We start from the raw sequence: 16,357 nt of genomic DNA on the forward strand, positions 1-16,357 counted from the left end.
GTCAGGCTCTGCGCTCCCCTCAGCAGGGAGCCTGCTTCTCGCTGTCTCTTTCCCTCTGACCCAACCCCTGCTATCTTTCAAATAAATAAAATCTATAAAAAAGGAAAGAAAAGAATAGCGATACTCTGTGTATCCATCACCCAGTTTCAACAACGATCAATATTCTACCTTTCTTGTTATATCTGTCCCTTTTTTTTTTTAATTTTTACTGTAGTATTCTAAAATGAATGTTAGGTGTTATATAATTTCACTTGTAAATACTTAAAAGCGTATCTCTGATACAAGATCTTTTGAATTTCAACAAAACCACGATAACATTTTCATTCAACAAAATTAATAAGATTTCTTTGATTATCATACAATAATCTTAAATGTATTCAGTTTTCTTCACAAAAGAAATATTTTTACTGGTTGTTTAAATCAGGGTCCATCACTGTCTCTTACTCTAACACTTACCCCTGTTTTCAGTTTTTTCTTCTTGCCATTCATTTGAGGAAGGAGCTGGATTGATTTGATTCTGGTTTAGATTTTTCCCCCCAAGAATGCTGCATTGGTGATGCTGGATACTTCCTTTGGCATCGCTTTGGGAGGAATATGTTTGGTTGTTCCATTTTTTTGTGATCTGAAGATTGATCGGTGGGCTCCAGGGGTGTCATGTCCTATCAGGTTTCCTACCCATCTTCCACCTAACAGTTGTGGCAACCATTGATGATTGTTGTTTGGATCCATTATTTCTTTAGGGGTTGCAGAACAGGGATTTTCGGATCCTATCAGAACTCTTTGTCATCTGTGATTCTTCTATAAAGAACTTAAGTGGGACAGATGGGATATTTATTTTTAGAATGAGTTGGTGCCCTGGCAACCTCCAAAGGTGACAAATGAGGTCTTTGTTTTCTGAGCGGGGGTGTCACCCAACCGGTTCTTTGAAACAGTGTGCTCAGAATGGGTTGAAGCAGGAAGAGACTACATTTGAAAGACCAGAATGCTGAGAGGCTGTGTCCGCCTGGAAAAAATAGTGGGGTTAGGACCAAGAGGAGTTGGGAACTAATTGTAAGGATTAAGGAGAAGGTACGCAGCAGACATTGCCTCCAGGTTTGCTTGAAGGCGTGTGGCTGGATTAGGATGCCATGACAGGAAATAGAGACCTCAATCACATTAACCCCTGAAGAGCCACACATACTTGAGAGCTATTTTGTCTCACACTTTTATCTATTACAGTTTTTTGTTGGAATTTAAGCCAGTCGTGAGGCCACCGCACGTTTGTCTGCACAGTGAGGAGAACACTTAAGGGAAGTAACATGGGAGCTCTCATGTGGAGATGCTGCCATGTTTGTGTTGCGGCCAGAATATTACATCAGGTAAAGATGTAGAGCAGACTGTAGGAAACGCACGATAGGGACACAACCAAAAGGATGGAAACGCATGCAGAATGAGGTGTATGTTGTCTGGAAGCAACCGCTTAACTTTGAATCCAGGGGATTGCCCAGGGAGATCATATAGAGGAAAGCAGGCTGAGGGACAGAATATGGCGGACAATCCATTTAGATATTTACTCTTTATGTCGAAATGTCCATCCAGTCCGTAACATCTGTGATTCTGTATCTGTGACTATGGCCTATCCCAAGCCTACATTTCTGCAGAAAGGTCTCAGATGGAGGCACTACAGCTGATCGATGTACTGTGGCTGCACTAATGGTTTAAACTCTGACTGAAAAGTGTGTAATAGGTAAAACTGTGAGGCAACAATCTCTCTCAAATATGTGTGGCTCTTCGGGGGTTAATTTGAGACCTGTATCAGTTTTCTTTTTCTTTTTTTTTTTTTTTTTAAAGATTTTATTTATTTATTTGACAGAGAGAGATCACAAGCAGGCAGAGAGGCAGGCAGAGAGAGAGGAGGAAGCAGGCTCCCTGCTGAGCAGAGAGCCAGATGCGGGGCTCGATCCCAGGACCCCGAGATCATGACCTGAGCCGAAGGCAGCGGCTTAACCCACTGAGCCACCCAGGCGCCCCACTGTATCAGTTTTCTATGACTGCTCTAACAAATTACCACAAACTTATTCTCTGACAGTTTTGGAGGCCAGCAGTCTGAAATGAGTTTCACTGGGCTGAAGTCGGGGTGTTGGCAGGGCCATACTCTTCTGGAGGCTCCCGCTTTGCGACCTACATTCACTGTCACTTGAATAAGCCCCCACCACACAGGCTGGCTGTGTTACTTGAATAAGGTTTTGCACTCAGTGGCTTTCTACTATGGTTTCTACCTAATATTCCCTTCAAATCTTTTTTTTTTTTTAAATAAAATTTATTAAGATATGGGGCACCTAGGTGGCTCAGTGGGTTAATCAGCTCAGGTCATGATCCCGGAGTCCTGGGATCGAGCCCACCTCAGGCTCTCTGCTCAGCAGGGAGCCTGCTTCCCCCTCTCTGCCCTCCTCTCTGCCTGCTTGTGATTTCTGTCAAATAAATAAGTAAAATCTTTAAAAAAAATAAATAAAATTTACTAAGATAAAATTCACTAAAATTCACATACGGTACAATTCACCCATTTAAACCACACAGTTCAATGTTGTCAAGTATGTTCAGAGTCGTGCAGCCATCACAATTTTAAAACATTTTTGTCACCCGAAAAGAAAAACCCAGGCCCATTAGCACTGATTCCTCATCTTCCCCCAAAGACTAATCTATCACGGATTTACTTCCCAACTCTATAGAATCGCCTACTCTGGACATTTCATTTATACGGAATCATACAACATTTGGTCTTTTTTACTTAGTATAATGTTTTCAAGGTTCATCCATGTCGTGGCATGGATCAGTATTTCATTCCTTTTTATTGCCAACAATTATCCATTATGTGGATACATCACATTTTATTTATTCATCAGTTGATGGACATTTGCGTTTTTTCCACTTTCCTGCTATTATGAACAATGCTACTGGGAATATTCATGGGCAAGTTTTATGTGGACTTATGTTTTCGTTTCTCTTAGGCGAATACCTGAGAGTGGAAATGCTGGGTCACATTGAAACCTTTGTAACTTTGTGTTCCCAGGTTATTGTCAGGACCAAATTCTGTGTACCATCATCCCCACTCACAATGAAACCTCTCCCTAGTACTGCTGCTGTTCATTACCTCAGTATTATACTCACCAATTTGCCTTGCAGCTCAGTAATTCCTATGTGACTCTTTGTGACTTTCTGGAAAGCAGGGACAGGGTCTCATTTTTGTATACCCCAAGGCAGTGAGCGTACTGCCTTGCATAAAACAGAAACTCCCTAAGTGCTTTTGAATTGGTGGGAAGTAAAAGTATTAAGAATTTCATGTGCTTGATCCTACACAATGTGTCTAAAACTAAATAATGTTCACTTTTTTTTTTAATAATGTTCACTTTCAAATTTCAACTATTAAATGGCAAATAACACTTAAAATAAAAGTGTCTAAGGCAAACCAATTTCGTATGTTAAAGTCTGTTTATTTTGAATTATAGAAGCTCTGGTATTTTGGATTTATGTTAAGAAAATTAAACACTTTAGAAATTATAGGACTTTGAAAACAAACAGCACAATACAAACAAAAGTAAATGACATCATGTGCTAAAATTTAAGTTCCAAATTTCACATAAATTGCACTGAAGCAAATTCAAATTCACTAAAGCAAATTAAAAAATTCTTTTTAATAATGTGCTTCTGTTGGTTTTCATTATTGTTCTTACAAGATCAACAAAGACATATTAATAAGAATAAATTTTTACTTATATTGAAAGCCTATATTTTTCTTTGTCAATGTTAAAGAATGGAGGGATATTTCCCACTCTCCAAGATAGGCTTATTTCTAGCCTTTGACCTGGAAATGTAGACCACAACTCTGGTGGAGTCACAGATTCCATCAAGGTTATTTGCACATTCTCAGCCTAATTATGCATGAACATATTAAAAATATTCTTGGTCACTAGGCAGGTGGGAGATTTTCTCCAGAGTCAGTAACAAGAAAAAAAGAAGCTGGTGCCTAACTCTGTTCTGTCTAAAGCAGTCCATGTAGCTTTGAGAATGTCTGCATGAATGTCAGGATATTGGCTGAAATGACAGGAGAGTACCTGACTGTAATTCCAAGGAAAGATAAACTCCTTTGTTGTAGCTATTAATTCAATTTTATTGTTTTTTAAGTGAAAAAGTAAATATTAAATAGTATTATCCAAGTGTGTAAACGCTGGTATTATATATATATATATATATATATGTATATGTATATAGTCATAAAAATAATGACTCATTTTCTGAAGAATGGAGGCCTAGAAGCTAACTAGTGATTTGCAGGCTCCGCTGCATCGTAGAATGAAGCATAGTAATGCTCAGGCCACACTGACCAATTACATCAGAATCTCTGGGGGTACCACACTGTATTTTCCTTTTTAAACTCCCCAGGCTAAACTTGAGAACAAATGAATTAGGTCATATTAGGTCAGAGGCTGATGCAAGTTGTATTACTGATTATCTTAACACAAATATAGGTTGGTTTTTGCTGTGTTTTTGAGTGTGTGGTTTTTAATAAGAGGAAGAAGGGTGATCTCTTGTTCAATGGTACTGAAAAATGAGCTGTAAAATTGTACCCCAGAAGATAACAGTGCTCTACATTTAGCCTGTAGCGCTAGTTCTTATTCACAGGTGCTTATCAGACTCATTCTTAACACTTCAAAATAAATACAAATATCCAGAAATTATCCTAGACCAGCTGAATCAAAATCACTCGGGAAGACCTGAGTTTGTGAACTTTAAAAAAAGTTCTGTGATTTTTGATGTCACATTTTGGTTGAAGATCTTTAGAGGTGTGCCACATGGTATGTCTTTAGCTGTATTTGATTAAATTACAGGGAAGCAGATTTTAGAAAAATAACTTTAAAAATCACATAGAGCTACCCAGCAATGGAATGACCCATTTTAAGGCAGTCAGCTCTCTGTGCCTGGAAAAATAAAGGCAGAGGTTGGATTAACACCTGCTGGGAATGTTGTCCAAGGGCTCCCAAACAGTAAGTAGTTGGATCACCAGATATTTAAGGTTACTCCCAGTTTTTAAGTTTCGTTAGCTAAAACCTGCAATCGCTCACTTACAATGGATATTCACATTTTCATGAAAAGTCATGATTTTGCCAGAAGTATCATAATTATTTTGTTTCTAAAACTGGCTAGATCGAAGTAGCATTAATGGAATGTTGCCTCTGATACCAGTCTTACTGAAGGAAATATCCTTCCCTCTTCCTCATGTTTGCATGGAGGGATGGAACTTTTTCTTGCTCCTTGGGAGGCAGAAGTGTGGGAACAAGCTCCATGAATCCTCATTCATTCCTCTCGACAGACAGGTGTCTCATCTGATGAACGATCTGGGGAGCAGGAACCCAGCACGTGTGGCCCAGCCCCTAGTGTGTTCTCTCACCTTGAAAGCTGAATGGTCTCCAAATGCAAAGGTGGGCTCTATCCCTGGCAAGGCAGAGATCTGCAGTTGTGTCCAGGCAGAGATATTTCAGGGAGCCTGATAGGAGAACAAGCCAACCTTGCCCTCTACTTCAGCTTCACTGATAATAAAGCTGACATTTTGATAACTCTCTGACTCCCATGTCTTATTTCTCAATTTGTTCCAAAGTGAAGAGGGGAATAAGAAGGTATCCTTAAGCTCCAGAAGCATCACAATCGAGTCATGAATTGTAACTGCATGAGTCTATAACACTTGTGTTCTGAAATAGCGTTATTTTTTTGAAGTCGGTGAACAAGTATAAAATACAAAGTACTTCCAAAGTTACAAAAAGAACACAACATATAAAAGGCCCCTTTTCGGGCACCTGGGTGGCTCACTTGGTTAAGCAACTGCCTTCGGCTCAGGTCATGATCCTGGAGTCCCAGGATCAAGTCCCACATCAGGCCCTCTGCTCATCAGGGAGCTGGCTTCTCCCTCTGCCCCTCGTCCCTTTCATGCTCTCTCTCTCTCTCTCTCAAATAAATAAAATCTTTAAAAAAAAAAAAGGCCCCTTTTCTTTATTGGCATAATTTGGGAATTCTAACTGCTCAATTGTCTATTTTTAGGTAACAGTGACATTTTCCAAGTTTTTACTTTATTGAGAATAGTCTTAATCGTGATCTGCAGAAGTTGGTCCTGGGCAATTTGAAGAGAGGTCTTCTTTATCTGTGATTTATGTAAGGAAAATAAAAGATTAGTATGACTTATATGGTAAACTATTACAGAAAATTATGTTAACATAACGTGTTTTGTAGCTCTGTTTGCTACTTACTCAGCTAAACCAGGGAAAGACACAATAAGAACCAACAAGTCTTAACTGTCAAAACATCCTTAAATTCAAGTTAACAAAGGCAACTTGGGTGAATGTTTTAAAAGGGAAAGTGTGTGGCTCTGTAAGACATCTGGCCAGGTTTAAACCCCTTTCTTTCCTTAAAATAGAATAAAATTTTAAAAAATGGAGTGGATTTCAAGATTCTGATTTTTATAGTTCAGGGACAATATCTAACTACACAAAAGCTAGTTTTAAATTTATTTCTTTATTTATTTGAGAGAGAGAGAATGAGAGAGAGAGATTAAGAGAGAGCATGAAAAGAGAGAGGGTCAGAGGGAGAAGCAGACTCCTGCTGAGCAGGGAGCTGGATGCGGGGCTCAATCCCTGGGACTCCAGGATCATGACCTGAGCCGAAAGCAGTCGCTTAACCAACTGAGCCACCCAGGCCCCCAAAAAGCTAGTTTTAAATTTTTAAATAGGGGTGCCTGGGTGGCTCAGTCAGTTAAGCATCTGCCTTCAGCTCAGGTCATGATTCCAGGGTCCTGGAATTGAGTCCTGCATCAGGCTCCCTGCTCAAAGGCGAGCCTGCTTCTCCCTCTCCCTCTGCTGCTCCCCCTGCTTATTCTCTCTCTCGCTTTCTCTCTCGAATAAATGAATAAAAATCTTTAAAAATTTTTAAATATCTTTCAAGTACTATAGCTCAAGAAAGACTCTTTATAAATTTGTTTTCAACAAATCATCCCCAAGACTCAAAAATTCTTCCTTTTGAAATAGAAGACTGAAAAAATTCCCTTCTGCACATTTAGTTTCTGAAAAGTTAAAAGCATCTTTAATAAGGCTTATTAAAAGCCTTTATTAATAAGATGAGAGTTAATGGGATGCCTGGGTGGCTCAGGTGGTTAAGTGTCTGCCTTCAGCTCAGGTCATGATCTCAGGGTGCAGAGACTGAGCCCTTAGTCAGGATCCCGGCTCAGTGGGGAGACTGCTTCTCCTCCACCACCCCCATTCATGCTCTCTCTCTCAAACAGATTAAAAAAAAAAAAAAAAAAAAAGAAGACCTCAACTATTTCTATATCCACTATTGCCTTAAGACACTGATCCCACATTGTCATTTGGATGGAATAAGAAATTTCCATTGTTAGGGCCGCCTGGGTGGCTCAGTTGTTAAGCATCTGCCTTCAGCTCAGGTCGTGATCCCAGGGTCCTGGGATCGAGTCCCATGTAGGGCTCCAGGGAGCCCGCTTCTCCCTTTGCTTGTGCTCTCTTGCATGCTCTCTCTCAAATAAATAAAATCTTTAAAAAAGAATTTCCATTGTCTCTGGGGAATGTTACTTTCTCTCTCTCCCTCTCTCACACACACACACACACACACAAAGTTAAAAAAAAAATCAAAGAACATTTGTGTTCAATATTTTGAAAAAGTGCCAAGTATCTTACCTTCATAGGCTGTTCCACACCAAATACAATACAGATGTTCTTCTCTTAAATAACCAGTCAATATTTGTAATTTTTCCAGTACCTAGACATAGGACACAGGTACACTAATAGTTCCAAACTGAACAGAATCTTGGTTTTCTGGTCTTTTGGATCCTGCCAAATTAGCCCAAGGCCATAAATCTTCTGCTACTCTCTTAACCAGGTAGAATTGTAAAGGGCAGTGTATATTAGAACATATCCCAGTTCATCAGCCACCCTGATATTTTCACAAGTCTGCCAGACACAAAGAGACCACTTGTTAACATTTAGAAAATGAAGCTTGGGCTGGCTCTGTTTTAATCAGCCTCCTTTAAAGACCCCTTCTACTTTCAAAGAATCTTCCTCCCCAGTGGGATGAGAGTGAACACTGTCTCCCTTTGTCCTTAAAGTTCTTACCAATGTTCTCCCAGCTAAGTGGAACATTGGTTTTTCAAATTGGGAATGTTTCCTACAGAATGCTCATATATAAATAACCACAGAAATAGGATTCCTTTCTTGAATAATGTCTACTTCCTTTGAACTTTTTTTTTTTTTTTTGCTTTGTGGGTAGAGGAGAGGGGTACTCCTATAGAATCACTTCCAGAAATTTAACAGGCAATAAGGTAGAAATTAAAAGAATTTACATTTGCAGCTTATCCATCATCCAAACTAGAGCTGAGATGAGAGTGTAAACTGAAGCTAAAGGAAGAAATTATATAAAGTTTTGGTAAACTTATAATGTTGTGGTTCTCAACAAGGGCTGATTGTTCCCCACAGAGATATTTTGCAGTGTCTGGAGCATTTTTGGATGTCATGGGGAGATGCAACTGGCATCTGCTGCATGGAGGCCAGGCCTGATGCTACGAGGCACAGAACAGTAGCCCCTGCCCCCAAACAATCACTGGGCTGAAAGCCTTAATGGTGCCAAGGCTGACGGGGCGCCTGGGTGGCTCAGTGGGTTAAAGCCTCTGCCTTTGGCTCAGGTCATGATCCCAGGGTCCTGGGATCAAGCCCCACATCGAGCCCCACATCGGGCTCTCTGCTCAGCAGGGAGCCTGATTCCCCCTCTCTCTCTCTACCTGCCTCTCTGTCTACTTGTGATCTCTGTCTGTCAAATAAATAAAATCTTAAAAAAAAAATGGTTGATCAAACAACTGGTGGCAAAACATACACTTAAGTCTTCACTTTTATATTCATCTTCCTCTGGCTCTTTTTCTTCCTCTTCCTCTTCCTCAGTCTCCTCTTCAAGCCCCAACCAGTACCATGCTTCCCTCGGAACCTGAATGTTCTGAAAACGGGAAAATTATTCTCAGTTAAACACAAACATGTTCATGTCAACATGAATTCGTATTCTTTCAATTCAACATTTTCTGAATTGCCTCAAGAGTCAAGCACTGTGCTGTATGAACCATGGGAATGAAGACCCAGTTGGAATATTGTCCCCAAGTTGCTGCCAGTCTAGTGGGGACAAGAAGCCTTGGGTATACGTAGCCTAATGGGTATAAATTAATACACATAAGCTAGAAATCTTAAGTGTCATGACACAGACACAAAATAAAATGCTATGAGAATACAAAAAAGTGAGAGATGGCTTCCAGAGATCTATTTACATATGAGGGAAATTTGACAAATGTTTTTGAGACTTCAAATGAAGTCATTTTATTTTGATGAAAACATCAAAATAAAAAATAAGTGCAAAGCAAAATAAAAATAAAAGAAAAAACAGAATTTTAAAAACCACTGACATCTAAAATAGATAGTAATCTACCATGATTTTACTAGTTAGGGATGCATGAGGTACTGAACATGGACTAAAAATAGGCTATTCTGGTTAATCAAATATTCTGGTGAACAGGATTTCCATATGCATCAGCTCTGAGTAATCGATACTCAAATAAGTAGAGAACAATTAAATATAAAAACGCTATCTGAGGCTTACCAGGTAATTCAGACCACCCTGGTTCCTGCAGTGGACAAATCATCTGAGTATCAATCATCAAAGATCAGTAGTGCCCATTAAATGAAAGCTTTATGGGGTAGCAGGCTAGATACAGTGGGCTTGGGAGTTCTTTTCTTTCTTTCTTTGGTCTAATTAGAGGGCAAATTACACTGGGTGCAAAAAAAGTGTTCCAATTTGAACACAGATGAAAGGCTTGCCTTCTGAGTATCCAACTGGCGGCAGGCTCGCTGGCTTCTCCTCAGGTCCCCTTCCAGCTTCACTTCATCGTGCTTATGTTTAAATCGCAGTCTAAAAAATAAATCAAATCAAATCAATCAATCACAGTCTCACTGAAAGAAGACAACAGTCCACGAAGAGTCTGTACTCTCTTCCCCCATTCTATGTGCCCAGCTTCCGGAGAACATACCCCAGTAAAGACAAGATGAAACCCAACCCAGCACAAGTACAAGGTGTTACCGAAACTGCTCTGCAGCTGTTTCTTCAGCTTGGTTTTGCATGCGAATCTTTCTCCTGTAGCTTTCTAGTTTTTCCTCTGCTTTCCGCTTCAGCAATGCCTCGTGACCAAGACCGCTTTTCCCTGTTTAAAAAGCAAACTCTGCTGAGGAGCCTGCTGGCTTCACATGTGAAAACATGGCAACTAACATATTTGCAAATGACACACAATTCTAATAGGAGGACAATCACTTAAAATCATTGAACATGAACAACAGGAGAAAACACCAGAGATTTTTTTTTTCCTAAACCCAAACTCACAATTTGATTTATACAAAGATCATTAGTCTGATCTCCTAAGATAGTCACGCTATATAAAATTTTTTAAATTGGGAAAACAGGATCAACTGTCATACTTTCATATAAATATAACGAACAAATAAAATATTTATTTTTCTCTTTAATTCATCCAAAGTATTAAGAAAAACACTAAATGGATAAATCTGTCTTTGAAAACTTTGACGTATTTCAATGGAGAAAAGTAGCTTTGCATTTTTAATGGTCACTACAATTTCTTCCCATATTTTTATGATTTAAATTTTATTTTACACTCAAACTTTTATTTTTTAGTTTAAAAGATTTAGAAGTTTAAGAAACATCTTACGGAGGGCTTCCTTTGACAAGAACTGTAACAGTGCTACCATAAAAAAGTATTTAGTAAGCAAATACATGTGCTAGATCTAAGCGTAAGTTATTATTACTGGTAAATATGCTCAAAAATAATTATATACCTGTTTTGACGTTGAGAGGAATTGGCTCAACAATACCATCTCCTAAGAAAAGAGAACAAAACACACAAACTACTTTAGAAATTCTTCCACAAACTATAGGCGAACCTAGTATGCAATGTTACAATGTTCTATACATACCCCTCCGGCTTACTGACTATACCCTATCATCAACTACCTCCCTTGCCTTCAAATACCTGCTCCTTAGTAAGGCTGACCCACAGCCCCCTATGCCCTCAGAAGGTAGGGTTTCCAGAAGTGAAAACACTGATACTCTATGTCCAAGAGGGAGGCAGCCTCCAGAGAAACCAAAGCCTTGTTGGGTGAGGATCAAAGCCATTACAATAAAGAAGAGAAGACGAGAAAGACAGTTTACTACAAACATATGACCTCTCCATCTTAATAAACAGTCTCACTTTCTAAAAGGGAAGTGGGAATTGAGCTTGTCCCAGCAGGTGCTCATTTAGGCAGCTGCCACAGGTACAGAGCAAGTGGGGAGAGTCCTGCCATCCTCCTCAATGTCACTCCACTGTCCTTTGGCCCTTGCACTCCTCAACCCTTCTCTTGTCACCATTCCTAGCTGCTGCCTTCATTCTAAGTCTTGTCCATCCCAGATGTTAGCACCTTCAAGGCTAAGCTGGGCTAATAAGTAGCTCTTGATGGCAAACGTTGTCTGAAGTGGTGAAGGAAGATCAAAGTTGTCCATATGCTTGTTAGCACCTAAGACACTAGCTAAGTTGTTTAAATTTCGGTGCAGCTGGATAAAGAGTTGTGTCTGGTACTCATCAATAGATCAGCATTTGGTGGTTAGGAACACCTGCTTCTGTCTAGATGGAACTTACCACTCTTGCCAAGGGCCTGACCACTTTTATATCCCATCTTTTGGAGCAGAGCAAACCCTTTGTTTTCACAGCCTAGTGCATTCTTCAGCCCAATATCACGTCTTTCTTGTTCTTCTTCTTTTAAACTTTTCTGCCTATTTTTCAAATTAGCTTCCTGCTGCTTTTCTTCTTTTCGACGGGCTTCTCGGATCTGCCTCAGCATTGGCAATCCTGGTCTGATGTCTTGTCTGAAGAATAAGGGAAAAGGGGATTTTGGATGAGTATATGAAGTTTTCTCACAACTTTGCTACTCACTCATTTGACACTGCTTAAAAGTTTAGTAGCACTTCTATGATCACCTTTGTTATTATTGGTTATTATTGGTATTAAAACATAATCAGTGACCTCTAGAATGGCTGTATTAATAAAAACAATGAAGGCTGGTGCCAGACTGTAGGAAACTAAAGGAAGTAGAGAGTTGAAATAGTAATTTTACACTAATTTTTCTAGGAGGTTGGAAATAATAAAGAGCAAAGCTGAATACTAATTAGAAGAGACAATAAGATAAAATAAAGCAGAAGAGAAATTTCCTTGAAAGAGAAGAGTAACAAGAACCAAGGGCAGAAGTCAATGTTTAGCATTAAAAGGGAAATAAAGGCTCCTAGTATATTTGTATGAAAATGTAGGAGATGTTCCCATAAAGCAATAGAACTCACCTTCCAACTTGCATTTAAAATCAATGTTATTACTTAGGAATCTCCTACATACCATTACATGAGGTGTACATCTTTACTTACTGGACATTAATGAAGGAATCAGACATGTAGTCCTCTTCTTCTGCCATGTTCAACTTCACATGGCAAAAGTATCTACAAATCAAATAGGATAAAGTAACAATATCTATTATTTTAGTTTATGATGGAAATAGACCTTTCTCTGCTGCTCTCCCATGCATTCAAGTGCCTCCTGGCATCTTTCTGTGTGAAGCTCCCCAACAACTCATTCTCTTCTATCCCAAGCCTCCTTCATCCCCTATTATTTCCAAATGAATGTCACTACAATCTGCCCATTCCTGACCTCTTACAAACCTCTGCCAAGACTCTACAATACCCCTCATTTTTCCTATAGTTAAGGCATTTCTTTCTCACCTAAACTATTACAACTACTTCCTAACTGGTCTCATTGCATTTGGCCTCTCCTCTTCCAATCTGTTTCCTATATGCTCTCCAGAGTGGTTTGTTTGTTTGTTTGTTTTAAAGACAGCTCTTTTTTAAAAGCTCATTTTATTTTAGTAATCCCTACACCCAACGTGGGGCTCAAACTCACAACTCCAAGATCAAGAGTCCTGTGCTCTTCCCACTAAGCCAGCCAGGTGGCCCCAGAGTGTACTTTTTTTTTTTTTAAATAAGTCAGGTCATTTAACCTGTTTCAAATCCTTCAATAAGCTTTACTCTGTAGGCACTGGAGGACCAGTCACTTAAACACAGTAGCAGGAGGGATCCTTCATAGTCTGACCCCTGATGCTCCCTTAGGATTCAATGGTCAAGTCATAGGGGCTTCTCATTGGCCTCTGAACAGACTACAGACATTTCCTTCCTTCTGGGCCTTGGCGACCCCCTTTGCAGTCTGTGCTGACCATTCCAGGCATTGCTCTATAGCACTTCATGTCCAAGCTGCTCCTTTGGAACTTGATACAGTTAACGTCTCATGTATATGGAAACATTTTTTGAGGAGAGTTTCCATCCAAAACAGTTAAAATCATGTAACTATTTTCCCTTACAGGGATAACATAATTATCAAGAAAGGTGCATCTCAAACTTTATTATGTACAGGATAAATTGCCTCAGGATCTTCTTAAAATCCAGAGTCTGATTGTGAGCTAGAGCCCGATAGAAGCCTTATTTCCAATAAGATCCCAGGCGATATCAATGCTGCTGGTCCAGTGGCTAGTTACAAAGGGGAGTCATTGGTTGCAGTGCACACATGCTGTTTTTACCTGCATCCTTTCCTTTCGGAACCCAGCCCTCTGCTCTCCATGTGGTTCTAGTGGAGGGTGGCAATCTCAGTACTCGTACCAGGGACTCCCAATTCTGGTATACTATGTCCCAGCAACAGAGGAGGTGATGAACTAACCAGGGAAGATAAGCATCTATTTCCTTACATGATAAGAATATACAGATTGGGGGGAAAAGAGATACCTTCACTGGGGTTTCTGAACTGGAAGTATGTGAAGCTGGGCTTCAGATGGCCACCTTCCTGGCCATATGAAGAGATTCTATTCTGCAGAATGAAACCAGATAGAAAAAATGGACAAAGGTAGTCCTAAAAGCAGTGAGTCTCTAAGTCTAGTTCCTAAGACCCTGATTTTTATAGCACTTTCTTTGATGTTGTGATCTAACATTCTTCCAAGCTAGACGGACTGATAAATTTCCTCACGACTTAAACTTGGAAGAGGGATTCTGTCAACTGCAACTGAGAGTTTGGACAATTACACTGGATGGGAAAACTATTACTGTACTGTTTTTGTTTTTTTGTTTTTGTAGTTTCTTAATGTATTTTTCCTAACTGGGCTGTAAACCCCAAAGACAAGTTCCCTACCACTGTGGCCCAAACACCATAAATTCTAAATGTCTAGCTATGGTAAGAACAAGAAGAGTCTTTACCTTGTGATTTTGTAATAATAGAACACTTTTCTCCCTAGGTCATCATGTCTTAAAACAGACGTACAGATAATGTACTTTTATGAAACAAACACTCTTGTAACCAAGCGGTGGCCTCCAAGATGGCCCCCAATGATTCCTGCCTCTTGGATTTCCACATCCTTGCACAGTCCCCTTCCACAGTGACCAGGATTGACCTGTAACCAATAGGGTATTGTGGAAATGATGGAGAGTGACTTCTTGGTTATAAAAGACACTACTCTTAGTGTGTACAGCTCTTAGATCACTTAAATCACTCTAACTCTGGTTAGATTACTCATTTTAAAGAAAGTCAGCTGTCATGTAGTGAGGACACTTCAGCAACTCTATGGAAAAGTCCACATAGGAAGACCTGAGGCCCCCTGTTCACAACCATTACAAACTTGGGACATGTTTGGGACATCTTAGACATGATTGAGACATCTTAGAAACAGAGCCTCAAGTGCCAGTCAAACCTTCAAATGATTCAGCCTGGGCTACCATCTTCACTACATTTTCTTAAGAAAGTCTGAGCTAAGTTAAACTACTAACAAATTCTTGACCCATAAAGCTGTGAGAGAATAAGTGATTATAGTTATTTCAAGCTGCTATATTTTGGGATAACTTATTATACAGTAATAGATAATATAATCCATCACCCATATCATGACCCTTGTCAGCTACCTAGGAGTCCTCTTTGCCCCTACCAATTGTATAATTTTCTTACTTCCTAGTTTCATCAGCCATGTGTGCATCCTTAAACATTATCATTTTTTCTTTTTATTATAATAAGGTAAAAATATATGATTATACATAGCATTTGTGGTAATTCACCCGCTGTCTCTAAACTTCAAATTTTTCATTTTTAATAATAGTACTTTTACACATAATGGTTTAGCGCCTACCCGGTATCTCAAACATTTTTATTCCATTTAATCATTAACAACTATATAAGGCAGGAATAGTTAGTCCAGCTTATTAGTTGGAGAAACTAAGGCTCAGTATGGCTAAACACAAAAAAACCCAGGTCTCAGTGCTCTTGCTACTGCAAACCGGGTCAGATTATTTTTAAGGGACCCATTTAGCTCTTAACTGTTAGGCAGGTATGAATGGGGGTTCCAGGTTTTTTTTTTTTTTTTTTAACTCTCCCTTTGTGGGTACAATATACTTTAGCATCATCCATTCGCATCAAGCATAAGGACAAACTTCTTAAAGCGATAATCCAGGCACCGTAACAGCAGTGGAAGTGGTTTGGAGCGGTCGGATTCTGGGTATATTTTAAAGGTACAGCTAATAGGTGGGAAGCGGTGTGTCAAAGAGCGAGGTCAACGACTACTCCAAGGCTTTTCGTCTGAATACCTGGAAGAATGGAGTTAGTCAGTTTTTGAGAGTGGTTAGACCGTAGTAGGTCTGGTTCGGGTAAGGTTTGTCTTGTTTTGTTTCGGCAGAGAGCGGGCAGGGAGGCGGCAACAAGAAGGCTGCTTCAGACCTACGGAGAAACCCATTACACATCCAAGGGGAGAGAAGGGCTACGCAGCTGGACGTAGAGTAGAGACCTAACCAAAAAAGCCTCAGTCCTCCCCATCCCCACCCCAGGGACCCCTGATTCCTCCCTTCTCGCGTCCATCCCAGCTGCAAGCATCCCGCAGACTCAACGACTTCCGAGAGGGTAGTAAGTGATGGTGTGACGGGGTAGTCAGAAAAAGCGCACAGCACACCATCTTTTACTATGCCATCTGGGGTCCCCAGCGTCCCCACCCCGGTACCTGCCAGCTCTACTCTCGCCCGGCCAGCTCCAGCGAGCGCGCGCTGCGCATGCGCCCACCTCCAGCGTGGGACGTCTGAACCTCAGGTCCCACCTGCGTTTCCAAGCGAGCAATCAATTGGAAACCTGTGGCCGGCAGGACTAGGAAGATGTGATTAGTACGCTTGCGCAAGACCAGGCTTC

At 40.2% G+C, this 16,357-nt stretch overlaps 1 protein-coding gene across 4 annotated transcripts; it reads right to left on the bottom strand.

Annotated features, from left to right (window-relative positions):
* Positions 1-5,992: 5,992 nt before the first annotated feature.
* Positions 5,993-16,355, bottom strand: LOC111158368 (G-patch domain containing 11). 4 transcript variants are annotated; one of them, XM_022520377.1, is made up of 10 exons: positions 16,176-16,227; positions 15,769-15,898; positions 12,529-12,600; positions 11,753-11,979; positions 10,914-10,955; positions 10,147-10,267; positions 9,888-9,978; positions 8,902-9,018; positions 7,713-7,794; positions 5,993-6,169 (listed from the first exon to the last, which is right to left on the bottom strand). In XM_022520377.1, exons 3-10 carry the CDS (start codon positions 12,573-12,575, stop codon positions 6,114-6,116), a joined length of 783 nt encoding a protein of 260 aa, XP_022376085.1. In that variant the 5' UTR covers positions 12,576-12,600; positions 15,769-15,898; positions 16,176-16,227; the 3' UTR covers positions 5,993-6,113. The 4 variants fall into 4 exon arrangements, with proteins under 4 accessions (XP_022376085.1, XP_022376083.1, XP_022376084.1 ...); XM_022520375.1 differs by lacking the exon at positions 15,769-15,898 and having other exon boundaries at positions 16,176-16,355; XM_022520376.1 differs by lacking the exon at positions 16,176-16,227 and having other exon boundaries at positions 15,769-16,065.
* Positions 16,356-16,357: the final 2 nt, after the last annotated feature.

Source organism: Enhydra lutris, unplaced genomic scaffold, assembly GCF_002288905.1.
Source record: "Enhydra lutris kenyoni isolate GAN:26980312 unplaced genomic scaffold, ASM228890v2 scaffoldscaffold59, whole genome shotgun sequence".
Lineage (NCBI taxonomy): Eukaryota > Metazoa > Chordata > Mammalia > Carnivora > Mustelidae > Enhydra > Enhydra lutris.

Bases quoted from the DNA above. Each gene is read 5' to 3' on its own strand.
- LOC111158368 (XM_022520375.1), bottom strand. From the start codon at position 12,575: ATGGCAGAAGAAGAGGACTACATGTCTGATTCCTTCATTAATGTCCA. The intron at 9,019-9,887 runs GCAAGCCTTTCA...TCCCGTTTTCAG, and splicing joins GCCAGTTGGATACTCAGAAG to AACATTCAGGTTCCGAGGGA. The intron at 6,170-7,712 runs GTAAGATACTTG...CATAAATCACAG, and splicing joins GTGTGGAACAGCCTATGAAG to ATAAAGAAGACCTCTCTTCA.